At 44.8% G+C, this 17,391-nt stretch overlaps 1 protein-coding gene across 1 annotated transcript; it reads left to right on the forward strand.

Annotated features, from left to right (window-relative positions):
- Positions 1-1,252: 1,252 nt before the first annotated feature.
- Positions 1,253-15,974, forward strand: ZKSCAN1 (zinc finger with KRAB and SCAN domains 1). Its single transcript, XM_065892852.1, has 6 exons — positions 1,253-1,387; positions 9,260-9,777; positions 10,028-10,181; positions 12,219-12,310; positions 12,583-12,709; positions 15,003-15,974. The coding sequence occupies exons 2-6, from the start codon at positions 9,352-9,354 to the stop codon at positions 15,896-15,898; spliced, it is 1,695 nt and encodes a 564-aa protein (XP_065748924.1). The 5' UTR covers positions 1,253-1,387; positions 9,260-9,351; the 3' UTR covers positions 15,899-15,974.
- Positions 15,975-17,391: the final 1,417 nt, after the last annotated feature.

Consider the following 17,391-nt stretch of genomic DNA (forward strand, 5'->3'; position numbering starts at 1 on the left):
TTCTGCTGACTGATTTCTGCTTGGCCCCAGTTTTCTGTGTGTCTCACATTTGAACTCCCCAAGAAAGGAGATGTAGTTGCTTTAGTTCCCTACTGTCGCATTCATCAGAGCTCTCAGACCAGACCACCTCAGCATATAAGCTGTGCTTCCATCAAGTGCCCAAAACTGTTCCCATCAGCTCTGGTCCAAAACGTGGCCACACACTATGAATGTGGCAGGTGCTTCAAGTACACCAGCCACATATCCAATACAATCATAGTTTTGAACCATGTTTAAAATAATAAAAACATATACATATGAAAACAGATAGGAAAGGGATACATTAAAACCATCATAGTTGGGTTACGATGGAGGGATTACAGCTGATTATTTTTCTCCATTTTGCAATTTTCATTTAATGATACTGTAATTGCCTTTTAGTTTTCAAATATTTTTTTAAAAGTAATCTCTTCCAAGCAATAGGAGTCATGCAACCAAGCTATTAAGTTCAGTCTCTCCCCCAAACTTGCCTTGGAATATACAGCAAAGTCACAATCATTAAAGCCTGTGGTCACCCTTGCTCAGCAGGTGGAGTATTATTTCTGTTTTATCTTGCCAGGTGAAGGCCATAATTGTTGTAGGTTGTGAAAGCAACTTGAAGGCATAAGTGTCTGTTATTATTCTGAAAACTTCTTTCAAATCGCTATAATAGCATATCTCACATGAGCAGAACATAGAACCTGTAACTAGCTTGGTTGTAGAAAGACGTCCTTCATCCACAGGCCAAGTATTTAAAAATACCACCCACTCAATTGTCAGACATCTTCAGGGCCCGAGAGAAACTACCACGGCAGTTTTGTGAAACCAGCCACCGCTGGCTTCACTTTGACCTTCCTCTGTGTACACCCTTCTTTCAGCTCCTCTGCCACTGACATACAATTATTAAGTATTATTATTGCTTGGTAATAACTATAATTACTACAAGGACTGCCAGAGATGAAAAAGGAGAAATCGAATTATCAGATGGGCTGGTGTCAGAACTGGACAGTCTGTTTGTATCTCAAAAGGCCTGAATCCCTTCTCCTTCGTCCCCAGCCTTCACACGGGGCGCACAGGCTGAGGGCGGAGACCCCAAAGCGGGAGATGGGACCACGGAAGGGCAGGGGACTGGTCCAGCGTTCGGGAACCGAGATTCCAAAACCTCCCGCGCTCCTAGAGAGGACCCGGAAGCGCGGCGCAGTCCCGGAAGACGAGGTGCTGACACACTTCCGGCCTTTGTGACTCATTGTGTCTGTGTCGAGGCGTCAAGAGGGCCTAGATCTGTGCGCGGCGCCCTTCGGCCGGCCTGAGCCCCAGAGTCAGCTCCCCTTGCTCGCCCAGCGCCCCTAGGCCGCTCCCGGGGCTCACGGTGAGAGGTGGGGCCGGCCTCTTGGGGGGGCGGGCGGGGCCGCAGGGGTGTGTGCGTGGGGGTGGGCTCTGCAACTGAGGTCCCGGGGTCCCCTCCGGGCGGCCGGGGCACAGCGTGAAGCGAGTCCGTGCCAGCGTCCCCGCCCCAGGCCAGGCCGTCCCCTCCCCACCGCGGGCCCAGGCGGGGAGGGGGCGACGGTCTTTGGCCGGGGGTCCTGGGAGGCCGTCTGCGGGCCCCTTCCGGGCCCCTCTCCTGCAGTGTCGTCATTGTCGCTTGACGTTTCTGAGAACCGGGTCGCGAGCGAACCGACCCCTGTCTGAATGTTCTGCTCTGCTTTCGTCGCCATTTGCTTTGATTCCAGTGAGAGATTTTTTTTTTCGGGGTCCTTGCAGGACCTCGAGATGAAAAATGCGGAAGGCTGAGAAATGGACACGTTTCAAGGTGCCGCGTACGTGTTTCCAGATCACCTGCTTCTCCGCACCCCACCCCCACCCCCGAGCGGTGATTAAAGAGCTTTTGAAACCTAGTCAGAGTGGGTAAAGAAATGATTCGGGTCTAGTAGAGATTATATGTACATTCCACTCTCTTTCAGCTTTATGGACTATTTCGAAGGCTTTTGAAAACGAGCTGTCCGGTAGATGAGGTGGATTTTCCACTCCTGGGTAGTAGTTATTCTGCCTGACTTGGAAGGGGTGAAGAGTGAAAGGAATTTGTGGAAATTGCGCGGGGCCGTTAGGAGACTGATTAACTGAGTGACCTTGGATAAGATAAGACACTTCCGCCAACTCTCAGTTTTGTCATCAATCAAATTAACTAGGTTTTCTCCAAAGGCCCTTCCAACTTTGAGATAATTTGATTTGGTCAATGTAATTGAAAAATTCAGCTACAGTTCAGCCTGACACTGACCCCCTGCCCTCCGTTTCCTGCAGTGGTACTCAATAAGATACTTTCATTATAGAGAGCAGCTGTTACATGGCCTGGGACCAAAGAAAGCATTTATTGTACAGACTATTGCTAGGCGGATTGGAGGTGGTCAGTAAATAGTTGTCGAATTGAATTGTGGAGGATTCATTGTAACCAGTCAACAAAGCCCTGTTACTGTATTTGCCAGCCGTGTGTGGAGAAATAGCTTTATTACTTAGGGAACCATAATGATCATTTGCCCCAGAATGTTTCTCCAAGTTTGTATTGTCTCTGAATTACTATGCACGATGCTTGTTCATTATTTCAGGCAGTTTTCACCAATCTTAAAATACAAACAGGGAACCTAGCTACTTAATATCATAGTCTTTTGCTGATTCCCTACTTGGTCTAAGCATTTAAATTTTTCCTAAGTTTATATTGTATCTAAATACAGATGAGTGTTATGTTAAATGTTACCTTTTCATTCTGAGTATCAGTATTCTTTGGGTAGCTAGTTGTCTTTTAAAGGTAGCTTTTTCATGTTTTAAAACATCTTAGAGCTCTGTTCAGAAATGGGTGGGAGGCAGTTTAAACTTTGAAGACTATGCCCTGGAAAAGATGCTGGCCTGTTTAGAAAATAGCCTTTGGAATAAACTGAGCTTGTAACTCCAAGCCTTTTTTGTAAGAAAATCTTTCGTATTTACCTTCGGGGAGAACCAGGTACTGGGGGTAATCTTATCTAAATCGGATAGTGTGTCAGAATGGTTTTCAGCTCAAAGGGACCCCAGAGGTAGTTTTCTGCTCCTCTGTTCCCTCCCCCACCCCGCCCCAATTTGACAGATAAGGATACTGGATGTCAGAGAGGTTAAATAACTCACCCAGGGAGGGACTCACTCTTATTCATGGGAGACTAGAATTCAGGTGTTCCACCCTGTGCTACTTTCACTATTACAGGATTTCTCCTGTTGCTTGATCTTTTAAGCAGGCTGAAAATTGGAAAGTATAGTTACATCTCTTAAGTTTATTGAAAAAATTATAACACTTCTCTAGTGCCTACTAAATGCCAGAGACTGTTTGAAGTGCTTCATATATGTTAACTCCTGTAATCCTCACAGCAGCTCTGTGAGACAAATACTGTTTTTTAACCCAGAGGAGAAACATCTGTACTTAGAGTAACCTAAAATCAGCTGGTAAGTGGTGATGCAGTTTAGTGAAACTCTTCCACGCCTGTAACTTGAAGGCAACTTTGAATGCTGTATGAATGGGCCAAAAAGAGTAACATTCAGTCAAGTATTTTTTAAAAACTAGTGCTTGCAAAGAGGTCATACTAAGTGGTCTGAGAGGTACAAAGACGCATACTCTTAACAATAGTCCAGTCGAAGAAGATGGCATGAAAAATTAGATTACCAAGAAAGAACTTGAATAGCACATGCTTGGTGGAGACCATTAGGGCATAGAGTTTAGAGAGAGGAGAAAAGATTGTGTGCGCAGATCCCCTGAAACCTAAAATAAAACCCAGCCCTTCCGCCACTGTTGTGACTTTTCTCCTGCCCAAAGTAGGAGCAGAGAAATGTTGGGGGGGAGGGTACCTGTCAAAATTGGGGGAAGAGGGACTGTGACCGTGCCCTCATCTCTGTCCCTTTAGGTCTCACTTCCTCCTCAGAATCCCTTCCTGTTGAGTCCCACTGAGCCAAGGAGCATCCTACTCTTCAAAACTGGCTAAGGTGTGGGCACAAATTAAGATTCCTTTCCTTAGGTCTCCTTAAATGCCTAAGATGGAGCAGAACTTTCATAAAAGAGATTTCTGACACCAGACTAGATGCCACACTAGCTCTGCTCAGTTGTCTCTTTCGAAGGTCCCACCTGGTTAGAGTTTAGATGATTCCCACTTGCATCTCCTGCTGTGTCTCCTTAGTCACGCAGCTCTCCAGTGAAAACAGTGGATGGCAGGTGAGGCCCATTCCTGAGTGGTCATCCTTCATAGGCCTTCCTCTTCGAAAGAATCCGTGTGTCCACAGAAGCCCTTCCTTACCCCACACGTTGGGACAGAATGAGTTTGGTATGATGGTTGGAGCTTGAGCTGAGGGGTCCCACAGACCTAATTTCAAATCCTCGCTCTGCCATTCAATTGCTCTGTGACCTTGGGTATGTTATTTAACATCTGTAAACCTTAGTTTTGTCATTATACAGTGAGACAACAATGGTACCTACCTCCTGAGGGTGTTGTGTGAAATGCCTGGTACATAGAAAGCACTCAGTTAACATTGGTTCTTCCTATAATGCCTACTAGAGAGAGGCCCCTTGAACAGATGAGGGGCAAGTTGCATTTTAGCTTAGCTCTGAAGGATAAGTAGGATTTGAAAAGTCAGAGAAGACTGGGAGGGAAATCCCAGGCATTATCATGGGAGAAAAGGATGGTGTTCAAAATGCAAGACATATTTAGGAAGTACTGAGTAGACTCATTTTGCTGGATGGAAAAGGTTCATGCAGGGGAGGGAGAGAAATTCATGGGAAATGAAGCTTGATGGGGAAACTGGGACCAGGTGCTGGGGAGTATTGACTACAAGGCTCTAGAGTTTTAGGAAGAAGATCTGAGAGCAAGGTGGGAGGTGAACTGCCGGGGGGTGAAGGCAGGGCACCAAAGAGAGGAAGCTAGCCTCCATGGAGCTAGACAGAAAAATAAGTATGAACAAAGAATTACTTCTCCCTGGTGCCTGGAGACTGAATGCATGTAAGGAGAGAGGAGTCAAGGAAGGTGAGATTCTGCGCCTGAGTGATGAGATGTTCCTGGGCTGTCTGATCACTAATTGCCACTAAAGGCAATAAGACGGCAGGGGGCGCTGTAATGGCTTGAGTTGTTCTTTTTTCTTTTCCTTTTCCTTTTTTTTTTTTTTTAATATTTATTTATTTATTTGGCTTAGCTGGGTCTTAGTTGCGGCATGTGGGATCTAGTTCCCTGACCAGGAATTGAACCCAGGCCCCCTGAATTGGCAGCGTGGAGTCTTAACCACTGGACCACCAGGGAAGCCGCTGAGTTGTTCTTATTTCTTCTGTGCCGTTCAACAGTCTCCCCAGTTCCCTAGAAGATAAGTAAACAGAAGTCCTTGTCCTTGAGGGGCTTAGCTGGGAGGTGGAGTAGGAACTGCAGCTCAAGTAATGATAATACAAGGAGAGTAGAAGTGCCTAAGATAGGAACAGAGAAAGTACCAAGGGTGTTCAAAGGAGGAAGATATCTTATTTAATTCAGAATGTCAGGAGACAGTGTACATCTTGAAGGGTGAGTGAAAATTTGGCCAGTAGAGGTGGATAAAGGTGGGAGATTGGTCCCAGCAAAGGGGTGAAGATGCAAAGTCACACCCTATGCTTGGGGAACATTAATGGGCCCAATAGGCTGAAACATAGGGGATCACTACTAAGGAAAGTAATGGGAGTGGAAAGGTCGAGTGGGGTGTGTTGTTTGAACACTAATCGGTAGATGTCAGGGATTCATTGACAGTAACTGAGGGGAAGGAGGGAATGCCTAGAAGCATACTTTGGCAATACTAAGTTGACCTTGGTATGTTGTTCGTATTAGAAAGGGGAGAAATGGACGCTAGAGAAAATGTATGGAGCTAAGGCCCTAGTCTTGGCAGGAGATGTGGAGCCTGGATTAGGGTGGTGGAAGACAGTTCTGGGAGGCATAGCTGGAAAAGATAGTCTTGCTTTTCACTTTTCAGAATGAAATAAAGAGAATAAGCCTTACAGGAATTATTCAGCCTCCAGCTGGGAGAAAGCTAGCCAAAGGAGTGATCTCTTGGACTCTCTACTCGTTGCCTCTTCCTCTCTGGGTCCCAGCTCCAGGGGGGCTGTTTCCTGGAAGCTGCCTTGTAGCTGTCAGTCACTCCTCAGGGCTTCTCCAGCACTCAGGTTGTAACCTCCTTAGAACTGTTGGCACATCTGCTTTGTACTGTAATTATTTGTGTAAAAATAGGAATAGTGCTTCTCATCTTTTTATTCCCCTCAGTCTAGCAGGACACTTTGCATACTGTAGATTGCAGAAATGGTTAGGAAATCGAATACTCATAACTGTAAGGACTTTCCAGGTAAAGCTGCTCTGAAGTTAAAAAACAATATATTTCCTGCAGCAAGGTGGGTGGAGTGCAAAACAGGTCTGAAGGAGTGGATGGGAAGGGCTAGAAGATGGTTTGCAACAGGACTTTTACCAGTTTAAAATCATTGGAGAAATGACTTAATTCCCACATTGTTTTTACATTTATGTAGTAAGCCTTTTTGAATGTAATATTCTTTATTGTTATTATAGACTGCTATTTTAATAAGGATTTCTGGTTTTCATTAAGGACCAAAGTAAGAGAAAAAAAAACTAATCCTGTGATAAATCTCAGATTAAAATCATATTCTTTGCGATTAGAACAGTCATCTCCAAACTTTTCTGGTCACCCATTCCTGTCAGTAAAAACTATTTTGAAAAATTATATACATGTACCAGTGTTTTGTATAATTAAAAAAATACATTAAGTTGTGCTATTCTAGAAAAAAATTTGTGCTTTCAACGTACATGATCCTTTTTCCATCAAAATTACTAATAATTTTTCAGTGAGAGCCATGTAATTAAAAATACTTTGCTAGTTTAAAACTCTTGGCTTATCTCTTTGTTATAGAACAATTGGATGCTCTGTCTCTAAAAGTTGAATTTGATGCTTAATTTTGATGGCCGTAGAGGTGGAAAAAAACAGATGCTTCACGAAGATTTGTCAGTTCAGATGGAAGCAACACACTGTTGCCTCAGCTTAGCAACTCATGATTGATCCTATCCACCAACCATGTTAAATTTTTGTTCTTGAAATTCAGCTACGTTCTCACTTATCAGTTGACTTCTTAAGTTTGATTTAGTTCCACATTTGTTTTTACCTTCTGACCTGGCTGAGTTAAAAATTGCTGTGCAGGGCTTCCCTGGTGGCGCAGTGGTTGAGAGTCCACCTGCCGATGCAGGGGACATGGGTTCGTTCCCCGGTCCGGGAAGAGCCCACATGCCGCGGAGCGGCTGGGCCCGTGAGCCATGGCCGCTGAGCCTGCACGTCCGGAGCCTGTGCTCCGCAACGGGAGAGGCCACAACAGTGAGAGGCCCGCGTACCGCAAAAAATAAAAAAATTTTAAAAAAAATTAAAAATTGCTGTGCAGTTTTCTTGTTTGTGTGTGTTTGCATCGTTAGTATTTCCCTAATTGTAGTTTCTCTGAAAGAATCTTTAAAGCTGCTTGTCTCTCTTTTTTTTGAGATGTAATTGATATGTAACATTATATTGGTTTCAGGTGTACAACATAACGATTCAATATTTGTGTATATTCCAAAGTGATCACCACAGTAAGTCTGGTTAACATCTGTCACCATAGTTACATTTTCTTTTTTTCATTTTTCTTTTTATTATTTATTTTTGGCTGTGTTGGGTCTTCATTGCTGCACACAGGCTTCCTCTAGTTACAGCGAGCGGGGGCTACTCTTCGGTGCGGTGCACAGACTTCTCATTGCGGTGGCTTCTCTTGTTGTGGAGCACGGGCTCTAGGAGCACAGGCTGCGGTAGTTGTGGCACACAGGCTCAGTATTTGTGGCTCACGGGCTCTAGAGCACAGGCTCAGTAGTTGTGGCGCACGGGCTTAGTTGCTCCAAGGCACGTGGGATCTTCCCGGACCAGGGCTTGAACCCATGTCCCCTGCATTGGCAGGCAGATTCTTAACCACTTTGCCCCCAGGGAAGCCCCTACATTTTATTTTCTTCTGATGAGAATTTTTAAGAACGACGCTCAGCAGCTGTCAAATATGCAGGGCAGTATTACTGTTAGCTGTGGTCACCATGCTGTACATTACGTCCCCAGCACTTAACTTATTTTATAACTGGAAGTTTGTGTCATTTGACCCATTTTGCTCACACCCCCCCACACACTTGTCTCATGTGTGACGTGGCAGTTCAGCATTTAGACCAAGTGAGTTTGGTAGTGTCCATTTGTACATTAAATATGGTTTATTTTTTCTCACTTTTAAAATATAAATAGACATTTTGATATTTTCTTTCTCTGTCCAGAGTGGATTATCTCATACTGACCAAGGCACCTATAAAAATAATAGAAATAGCTAGACGGTGGGTTAGTAAGTCCTGGCCTTCACGTTTGGCTTGAGTGTTGACTCTGCTAGGTAGGTAGCCTCCTGCTCCTGAGCGAGTCGTCCGAGCCGCAGTCGTGTCATCTGTGAGATGGTGCTCCAAGGGTGTTGTGGGAGGGGGTAAGATGGCTAGCGTGCTGCTGAAGCGGGTGCCTGGCACCCCACTGACATTCCGCTCTCACTGGGCTTAGCGTGTAAACACATGATGTCATAGCATGATGTCATAGCCTGCCCTGCTGGAGGGATGGTGCTCAGGCAAACACCCTGAGGGGGGAATTTGCCAGTTGGAAGTTCGTTTGCAAACCTTAATATCTAGAGTGACAGGGAAAACAGTGTGGCTCTGGAGGCTTTTTTTTTCCTCCTTTGCTATTCAGAGGCATTTTTAAAAATTAATTAATTTATTTTTTGGCTGTGTCAGATCTTCATTGCTGTGCACAGGCTTTCTCTAGTTGCGGCGAGCGGGGGCTACTCTTTGTTGCTGTGCGCGGGCTTCTCATCATGGTGGCTTCTCTTGTTGTGGATCACAGGCTCTTAGGTACGTGGGCTTCAGCAGTTGCACGTGGGCTCAGTAGTTGTAGCTCACGGGCTCAGTAGTTATGGTGCACGGGCTTATTTGCTCCACGGCATGTGGGATCTTCCCAGACCAGGGCTCGAACCCATGTCCCCTGTGTTGGCAGGCGGATTCTTAACCACTGCACCATCAGGGAAGCCCCCAGAGGCATTTTTAATGCTTTGATGTGTAGCCTTGTATGAAATATTAACAGCACAGGTCACTTTTCATAAAGGTACCAATACCTTTTTTTTTTTTTACTCCTTCAGGAATAGTACAGAAACAGATATCAGAAAACATTTCCCAGGACAGAAAGGAGAGCACAGACCCTGTTTGGATCAAGTCAGGTCCCTGAGCCTGAATGATGACTGCTGAGTCAAGGGAAGCCACCGGTCTGTCCCCCCACGCTGCCCAGGAGAAGGACGGCATCGTGATAGTGAAGGTCGAAGAGGAGGATGAGGAAGAGCACGTGTGGGGGCAGGACACCAGTCTGCAGGAGTCTCCTCCTCCTGACCCGGAGATCTTCCGCCAGCGGTTCAGGCACTTCTGTTACCAGAACACTTTTGGGCCTCGAGAGGCCCTGAGTCGACTGAAGGAACTTTGTCACCAGTGGCTGCGACCAGAGATAAACACCAAGGAGCAGATCCTGGAGCTGCTGGTGCTGGAGCAGTTCCTTTCCATTCTGCCCAAGGAGCTCCAAGTCTGGCTGCAGGAATACCGTCCCGATAGTGGAGAGGAGGCTGTGACCCTTCTGGAAGATCTGGAGCTGGATTTATCAGGACAGCAGGTAAGAAGAGGGGAAACCTGTCATGTGTGAGCAGCACGTGGACTTTGAGACTGAAGCAGAGAGAAAGTTACTGACTTAAAGTTTGTATTAATAGTCCTTGTGGTGCTTTGATCCTCTTCTGCTTGGATATTAAAAAGTATTCTGGCCCTGTCCTTCCTGCAGCCACTGGTATATTTACTGTCTTTTTTCACTTGTTTAAATTCCTGTTTAAAAAGTGATTTACCCACAAGCCCACCCTGTTTGTCCTTAGGTCCCAGGTCAAGTTCATGGACCTGAGATGCTCGCAAGGGGGATGGTGCCTCTGGATCCAGTACAGGAGTCCTCGAGCTTTGACCTTCCTCATGAGGCCACCCAGTCCCATTTCAAGCATTCATCTCGGAAACCCCGCCTCTTACAACCACGGGGTAAGAAGCAAGGTTTCACATGGGGGGAAAGAAGCAAGCTATTCAGGATGGGAGTGTCCTCTCCTCTCTGTGTTGCTAAATGCCTGTAATAGAGAAACATGTTTATTTCTATTGTCGTTATTACTAAATATCAGAGGAAATATAACTTACAGACCAATTTCAGGAGTTAAATAATGTTACCAAGGAGGTAAGTGAAATGTGCATAATGAACTTGGGTGGACATTATATTATTTGTTGAATTGTTAGTATTCTGGATGTCTAGCAGGTTTTTTTGTTTTTACAGGAAAGTCCTAGGAAGAGATGAAATATAGCCAACACCCTAGTATGTCATAAATTATCTTTAAAAGGATCATTTATCAATTCATTTTATTTAAAATGTATAAAATACTGTGTAACATCACTCTATTTCTAGGTTACTTTCAAAAATTCCAAAGAATGGGAAAAGGATGGAAAAAATATTTTGGTTTTGGTTGAGGAACATGAGGCAAAAAAAAATCACTTCAGGGTCATATAAATAAAAATCAGTTGAATTTTTTTTCCTTTGAGGGACATATTAACAATATTTTTATCCAATTTTAAAATCAAAGTTGATACCTAGAATATCAGTAAAAGAAAAAAAAAATAACATGCTAAAAGTATGGTTGTTCAGCAAGAGTTGACAAAGGCACAGTCCTTAACCAGTGTGTTTATTTATGATGACATTCAGGATAGGAATATTAGAGCTTAAGGAAGTATTGTCTGCCATGCATTCTGCAAGATAGCCAGCACTCGTAAGCTGGAGAAAGCCTTGTGAGCCAACCAGTGCGCTGTGATGTTTATCCACCACTGTCCACCCAGTCCCGTTAGGTCCTCGTAGGGTTTGTGAGCTCTCTCCACACTCCACCAGGTGAAGTCAGGAAACGGAGGAGAATCTTTGTGGTTTTAAGTGCCAGATTAGGGCTGATTCAGGTTACCAGAGTAACAGCTTTCCAGACCCTGGAACATACAGTTGTTACGTCGTAAACAGTCCTTGAAGGAATTGAGGCATATGCACTTATTCTCAGTTTCTCTTTGTGCTGCTCATCTTCCAGAGCATTTCCTAACTCTCAGAGGGTTAAAGTGCTAGGTACTTGATCTTTTTCTACATTTTGCTTTAGCTTATATTATTGCTGTATATTCTGAAATAGTTACAAGATTTACTAATTCCGTTTCGAATTAGTTTTTCTAGTATCTTTGCAGCACAGTAACATCATCTGTTCACCAGTAACATTTGTAAATCTAACATTACTTGGCAAGGGAGGATTTTGATTTTGCCGTTTAAAATTTTTCCAGTTTTTCTTGCACGTCGCAGTTGATGTGACCCTATATTGTAGACGTCTTTTATTAGATGAGTGTCAACCCAGACCCTTATACATTTGTAAATGTCTCATTGACATTCGAACCATGTGTGTGTTTTATCCAAAAACTGTGGCTAAGTGAGGGAGAAAAGTAGAGGGACAAAAAATGGCTGAAACTTACCCAGAAGTAAGAAGAGCCCCTTCCTTCTCTGTGTTTCAAGATATTACTACTAAAGATTTTTAAAACTGTTGCATTTTCCACAACTGAATGGGATTCTGAAGTCCTGGTATACTGTTTGTTGGACTGGAGAAAATTAAATTATGAGCCAGACTTGAATGTGGGCTGAGTGTTACCTACTTCTGTGGCTGAGAGTAGGAACCCGGGTTATAGTTCTGGCTCTGCCCTCTTAACAGGATGATGTTAGGCAAGTTGTTTACCCTCTCGGGGCCTCGGTTTCCCCTTCTTTAAAATGAAGGAGTTGGACCAGGTGATTTTAAGGGCCCTTTTATGACTCCTTGTTACTCCTGCTTAAGAACAGAGGTCTTGGGAAGACACAGATCGTGCCTTTTCTTTCTTACATTCTCTGTAGTTCTCAGTTCTGTAGTTAAACACTGAACATTGGGCATGCTGGTACAGGAAAGAGGGTGCCCCTGGGCCCTTCTTTGAAGGGAGGCCCAGAGCAGAGCTGGCTTCACTCACAGCTCCTTTCTCCTCCCTCAGCTCTCCCTGCCACCCACGTTCCTGCCCCTCATCACGAGGGGGGTCCCAGAGACCAGGCGATGGCATCTGCACTGTTCTCGGCAGATCCCCAGGTGAGCTGTGGGCCCCTCTGCCCTCCCGAGTCCCTCGCATCTGCCTCTTCCTGGAGCTCTTTCAGCGTTCTTCACCAGGACACTGGCTCTTGACGTCCCTGCCCACAGAGTAGCTCCACTCCCACCTGTCCACTAGAGCCTGGCGTGGTCACCTTTTCTTTCCCAGCATCCTGTAGGTTTGCAGTCACCTCCGTCCCTGACTCCAGGTTCGGGCAGTGGGACTGTCCCTGGACTTTGGGAGAACTGAGTGTGGGGATCTCGTGTTATTTCAGGCAATGGTGAAGATCGAGGACATGGCCGTGTCCCTCATCCTGGAGGAATGGGGATGTCAGAACCTGGCTCGGAGGAATCTGAATAGGGACACCAGGGAGGAGAATTATGGGAACGTGATTTCCCAGGGTAAGATGGTTGCAGGATTATTGTCTGATAAGATTGTATTGCCTCTTTTTCTGTTAGTTCTGGGATCTCTGATGTGGTAGAGACTACTGAGCCCGTTTCTTCAGACCAGATAGAGAACAATTTGAGTTTCTTTAATCCCAAAAGCCTGGTACTGGGACTTCCTGATTCCAGGTGGATTTTTTACCTCTAGGTAGTTTTTGCTGTTTGAAAGCAGAAATACTTTTATGTTCTGAATCCCCACCTCTTCAACTACTCTGTCACCATTGAGGATTCTGCTTCATTCCCTGTGGATACAACTAAGTGCTTTTGTCAGGGGGAGTGTCTGTATTTCCTATTATAGAGGGCCAGGTGAGAATTGATCATCAGTCTAATCCTAACCTGGGACCATGTTCCTGAACCTACACTGCATCCTGCCATGGGCTTTCAGTCTTGCATCCTGTGAGCGCTGCTCCACGACAGTTCTGTATAATTCCATGAACTTGCACCTGTACCTCCCTTATGGTCAGGATTCCCAGATTCCAAACCTAATGGTGATCTTCTGTGAAGAGCTCTGGCTCCTGAGTGTGTAGTAAGAACAAAGAAGTTCTAAGAGGCATCAACCAGATAAGACAAGGTGACACAGTTGACAAACAGTCCCATTTGTCTCCATTAGGTCTTAACCCCTGGGAGATAGTACTGCAGGAAGCTCTCAGATCAGTCCTGTCATAGGGAAGGCCACTTCCTAAGACTTCTGCCTGGGGAGGGCAGTGGCAGGGTGAATGAAGGGAAGTTATGAAGAATGGATGTTAATACAGAAACCTCAAGTTTTGTTTTGAACCATAGGGATAACTGGGGTTTGTTGTTTCTTAGTACTTGCTCTTTGGACGAGGTGAAAATTAAGCCAAAAAACTGATCTCTGTTTGTGAGCCGGGTAGTACCCACCCCTTGCTAACTTAAAGCAAAACAAAACATTGGGAACAGCCGGGGAACTATCCAGATCATCAAGGACCTAGGCTTGGAATTCAAAAGAAGTAGACCAGTTTCCTCTTCCTTATGATCAGGTCAGTATTTATGGTGATTTCATCACTCAAGTCAGGGGTTAGATACTCAACTCCTTCAGCGATTGCATTGAGATAGTGCACACTCACGTGGAAAGGTTTCTTAAGGCCAAGTAAATAAAGAATAGATTTGGGAGAGTTTGTTTTTTTCCTAGACAAATGTAAACATATATAAAATAGTGTTTTTGTACTGAACAATTTTTAGTCTATACTTAACAGGGTGGCACACAGAATGTAGCAGTCCACAATAAGAATATATTCCAGTGTTTTAACAGGCAGATTGCTAAAATCAGAGGATCAGCTCTGCATTCGTAAGATCTTGTCTTATATTACGTCCTTTGTGGGCTGTCTCCGGAATTGTTTTCAGTCTCTTTGTTCTCAGTAGTTTTCAGTCGTTTGTCAGTGCAGGTTTCAGTTACATGTACTAATGCCCCAACCAGCTTCTTCACCCTCATCCCTGTTGCTTGAGCACTGTCAGCTCTGTGCTGCTCTCCCTGGTGGAGAGAAACTAGTTTCTGTGTCTCAAGGTCTGCGTAACCTGCCAGGTTCAGCGCTCCTTGTTTTGCCTGTTAACTATCACCTTGTCAATAAAAATCTCACAGAATTGGCAGAGTATTTGCTTTTTTTTAATTAATTGCATTCCTTTCTTTCTGGTAATACCACTTAATCATTTTCTAGGAAAGATCTGTCCGTTCTCTCTTTTTTTTAACTCATAAATTCTTAATTAGAACTGGAACATCATTTTTTTTTTAATTTTTTTTTTAGCCTCACAGCATGTGGGCTCTTAGTTCCCCAACCAGGGATTGAAGCCGCCCCCCCTGCATTGGAAGCACGGGGTCTTAACCACTGGGCCACCGGGGAAGTCCCTGGACCATGATTTTTTTAATGTGTATTTATTCTTTCAGATTAATTACTGGGTGACCAAATTATAGAACCATGAGTTGTGACCTCTTACGTTCCTTAATTCCTCACCCCTTCCTTCTTTCCTCGCCTGTTCTGTTCCCTCTGCTCGCTCCCAGCCTCTCTGCACGTGCCCTCCATTGTCCTTTCCACATTTCGCCTGCCCTCTCATTTCCCAGTTCTACTCCCTGTTGTCCCTAGGTTTTTTCCCTTTTCTTCCTACTATTTTATCTCCAGTTAATATTGTGAGGTCATTTTGCAGGCAGGTAGAAGCTTCCTGGAAAACAGTGTCACTTGAGTAACCCACATATTCAAAAGAAAAAGATGCTATTTGTATTTTTTATTTATTGTGTCAGGTTGTGAAAACAGGAATGAGAATGAGGAGTCCACCTCAAAGGCTGAAATTGCAGAAGACTCAGCATCACATGGGGAGACCACAGGAAAATTCCAGAAAGATTTTGGAGAAAAACGTGACCAGCAGGGCAGAGTAGTAGAAAGGCAGCAGAGAAACCCTGAGGAGAAAACTGGAAAAGAAAAGAGAGATCCAGGGCCAGCTACAGTCAAGGAAAAAAAAAACCCCAGCACAGGAGAGCGAGGTCCAAGGGAAAAGGGTAAAGGACTGGGGAGAAGTTTCAGTCTGAGCTCAAACTTCAACACCCCTGAAGAAGTTCCGACAGGAGCGAAGTCCCACAGATGTGATGAATGTGGTAAATGCTTCACAAGGAGTTCAAGCCTTATTCGCCATAAAATAATCCACACCGGAGAAAAGCCCTATGAATGTAGTGAGTGTGGGAAAGCCTTCAGTCTTAACTCAAACCTTGTCCTGCATCAGCGAATCCACACAGGAGAGAAGCCTCATGAATGTAACGAGTGTGGCAAAGCCTTCAGTCACAGTTCAAATCTCATTCTGCATCAGCGGATCCACTCTGGGGAGAAACCCTACGAATGTAACGAGTGTGGGAAGGCCTTCAGCCAGAGCTCAGACCTCACTAAGCATCAGAGAATCCACACGGGGGAAAAGCCCTATGAATGTAGTGAATGTGGAAAAGCTTTCAACCGAAACTCATACCTTATTTTGCATCGGAGAATTCACACCCGAGAAAAGCCCTATAAGTGCACGAAGTGCGGCAAGGCCTTCACCCGGAGCTCGACCCTCACTCTGCATCACAGAATCCACACCAGAGAGCGAGCCTCTGAATACAGCCCTGCCTCCCTCGATGCTTTCGGAGCATTCCTGAAAAGCTGTGTGTAAAGCGAGAATTTGTCAATAAGCCATTTCCCCTTTTCGTTTCTAAAATTATTTCAGAGATGTGTGCCCATGGAGGGGGAAAAAAAGCCTCAACAGGTTAAAAAAAAAAAAATCACACTTATGGATCCTTACAGGTACATCAGCAGTGTTCTGCCTTTGCCTAGTCTGTGGGCATGTAATTCTTCCACAGCCCCTGCAGGAAAATGCGACTCACAGGGATGGATAATCCACATGCTATTTCCACACAGGATAGAAGCACACACACAGGAAAATGTCAAGCTTTTCAGTAATGAGGAGACCTTTAAGGCACTCTTGAACTCTCCGCAACCACAGTACATAATTGAAAGACTAAGATCGGCTCTGTGAAAATGACACTGAGGTTCAAAACCTGCTTGCCGCAAACACGCCCTACTTGGCCAACGTCTTGCTGAACCTTATTTCTCAAAAAAGAGGGACAGTTTGAACAAAAACTACATCGGCACATGCTGCTCAAAACTAGTTGTATATATACGGTAAGTTCTGTACAGTTGCTGGTAGCCTACCAAAGCTATAGAAATCTAGGACTGCGCTGTCAGTATCAAACCAAAGATTTCTATCTCTTCCTGAAAGAGAGGGCACTCGCACCAGTCTACAGTTCCAAAGGACGGCTGCAGATGTAGATGGTTCCCTCCTCATGACTGAGACAAATCTTACTGAAATGGCAACCGTGATTCAAAACACTTCTCTCCCTTCGCGAAATCCCCGAATTCCCTAAAGCACTCTCGCACTCCTAACTGCGTTTCTCCACAGGTTAGCACTTGATTGCATACTGTCTTTGAATCTTTTGTTGTTCCGTGTGTGAAAGTTTTCATCACTCCCCAAAAGAGATGCTTCTCTCGTCGGGGGATATATTTATATCCCCGACAGCCCTGGACACAGTGCGGACCACATGAGAAGTGCTCATTAGGCCTGACTTCTAGCAGGATTTGTACATTCGTGACAAGGCCTGTGAGTCACGAGGACCTGAAATACGGTAGCGTGGCCCAGCTTGTGAGCCCGAGGCGTGGCTAAAGCTCTAGGGTCGCATGCTATTTTTGTCCTAAATATAAACGAAGGGTGCTGGTCAGCCGCCAGCATAGACTATCTAGACACGGATCAGAGAGTAAATACCATGAAATGTCAAACGACTTTGTCGTCATCCGTCATCTTAACAATGTGAACACTTACTAAGGCAAAGATGGCAAAGACCTTAACCAGAACTTCTTCAGTCAACTGCTGAACAACCTGATGATTTGGGCACTTTCTGAATCATTTGTAACTTTAAAGTTCAAAAGATGTGATTTCTGTTGCTTTTCAGAAAAAGGAACATTGGAGGGAGCACTTTTTTCCCCACACCTTCCAGAAACTTCTAAAAGACATTTGAGATCGTTAGCTGGCAATTACTAAATGTCTGTTGCTCTGGGAAGCTCACCAACATGCTGAGATGTGGCTGGTCGTATTGTAGTCATACCGCACAA

This window comes from Phocoena phocoena, chromosome 15 (genome assembly GCF_963924675.1).
Source record: "Phocoena phocoena chromosome 15, mPhoPho1.1, whole genome shotgun sequence".
Taxonomy (NCBI): domain Eukaryota; kingdom Metazoa; phylum Chordata; class Mammalia; order Artiodactyla; family Phocoenidae; genus Phocoena; species Phocoena phocoena.

Coding starts and splice junctions, on each gene's coding strand:
- ZKSCAN1 (XM_065892852.1), top strand. CDS start 9,352: ATGATGACTGCTGAGTCAAGGGAAGCCACCGGTCTGTCCCCCCACGCT. Junction 12,311..12,582: donor TGTTCTCGGCAGATCCCCAG/GTGAGCTGTGGG, acceptor GTGTTATTTCAG/GCAATGGTGAAGATCGAGGA. Junction 12,710..15,002: donor TGGGAACGTGATTTCCCAGG/GTAAGATGGTTG, acceptor TTATTGTGTCAG/GTTGTGAAAACAGGAATGAG.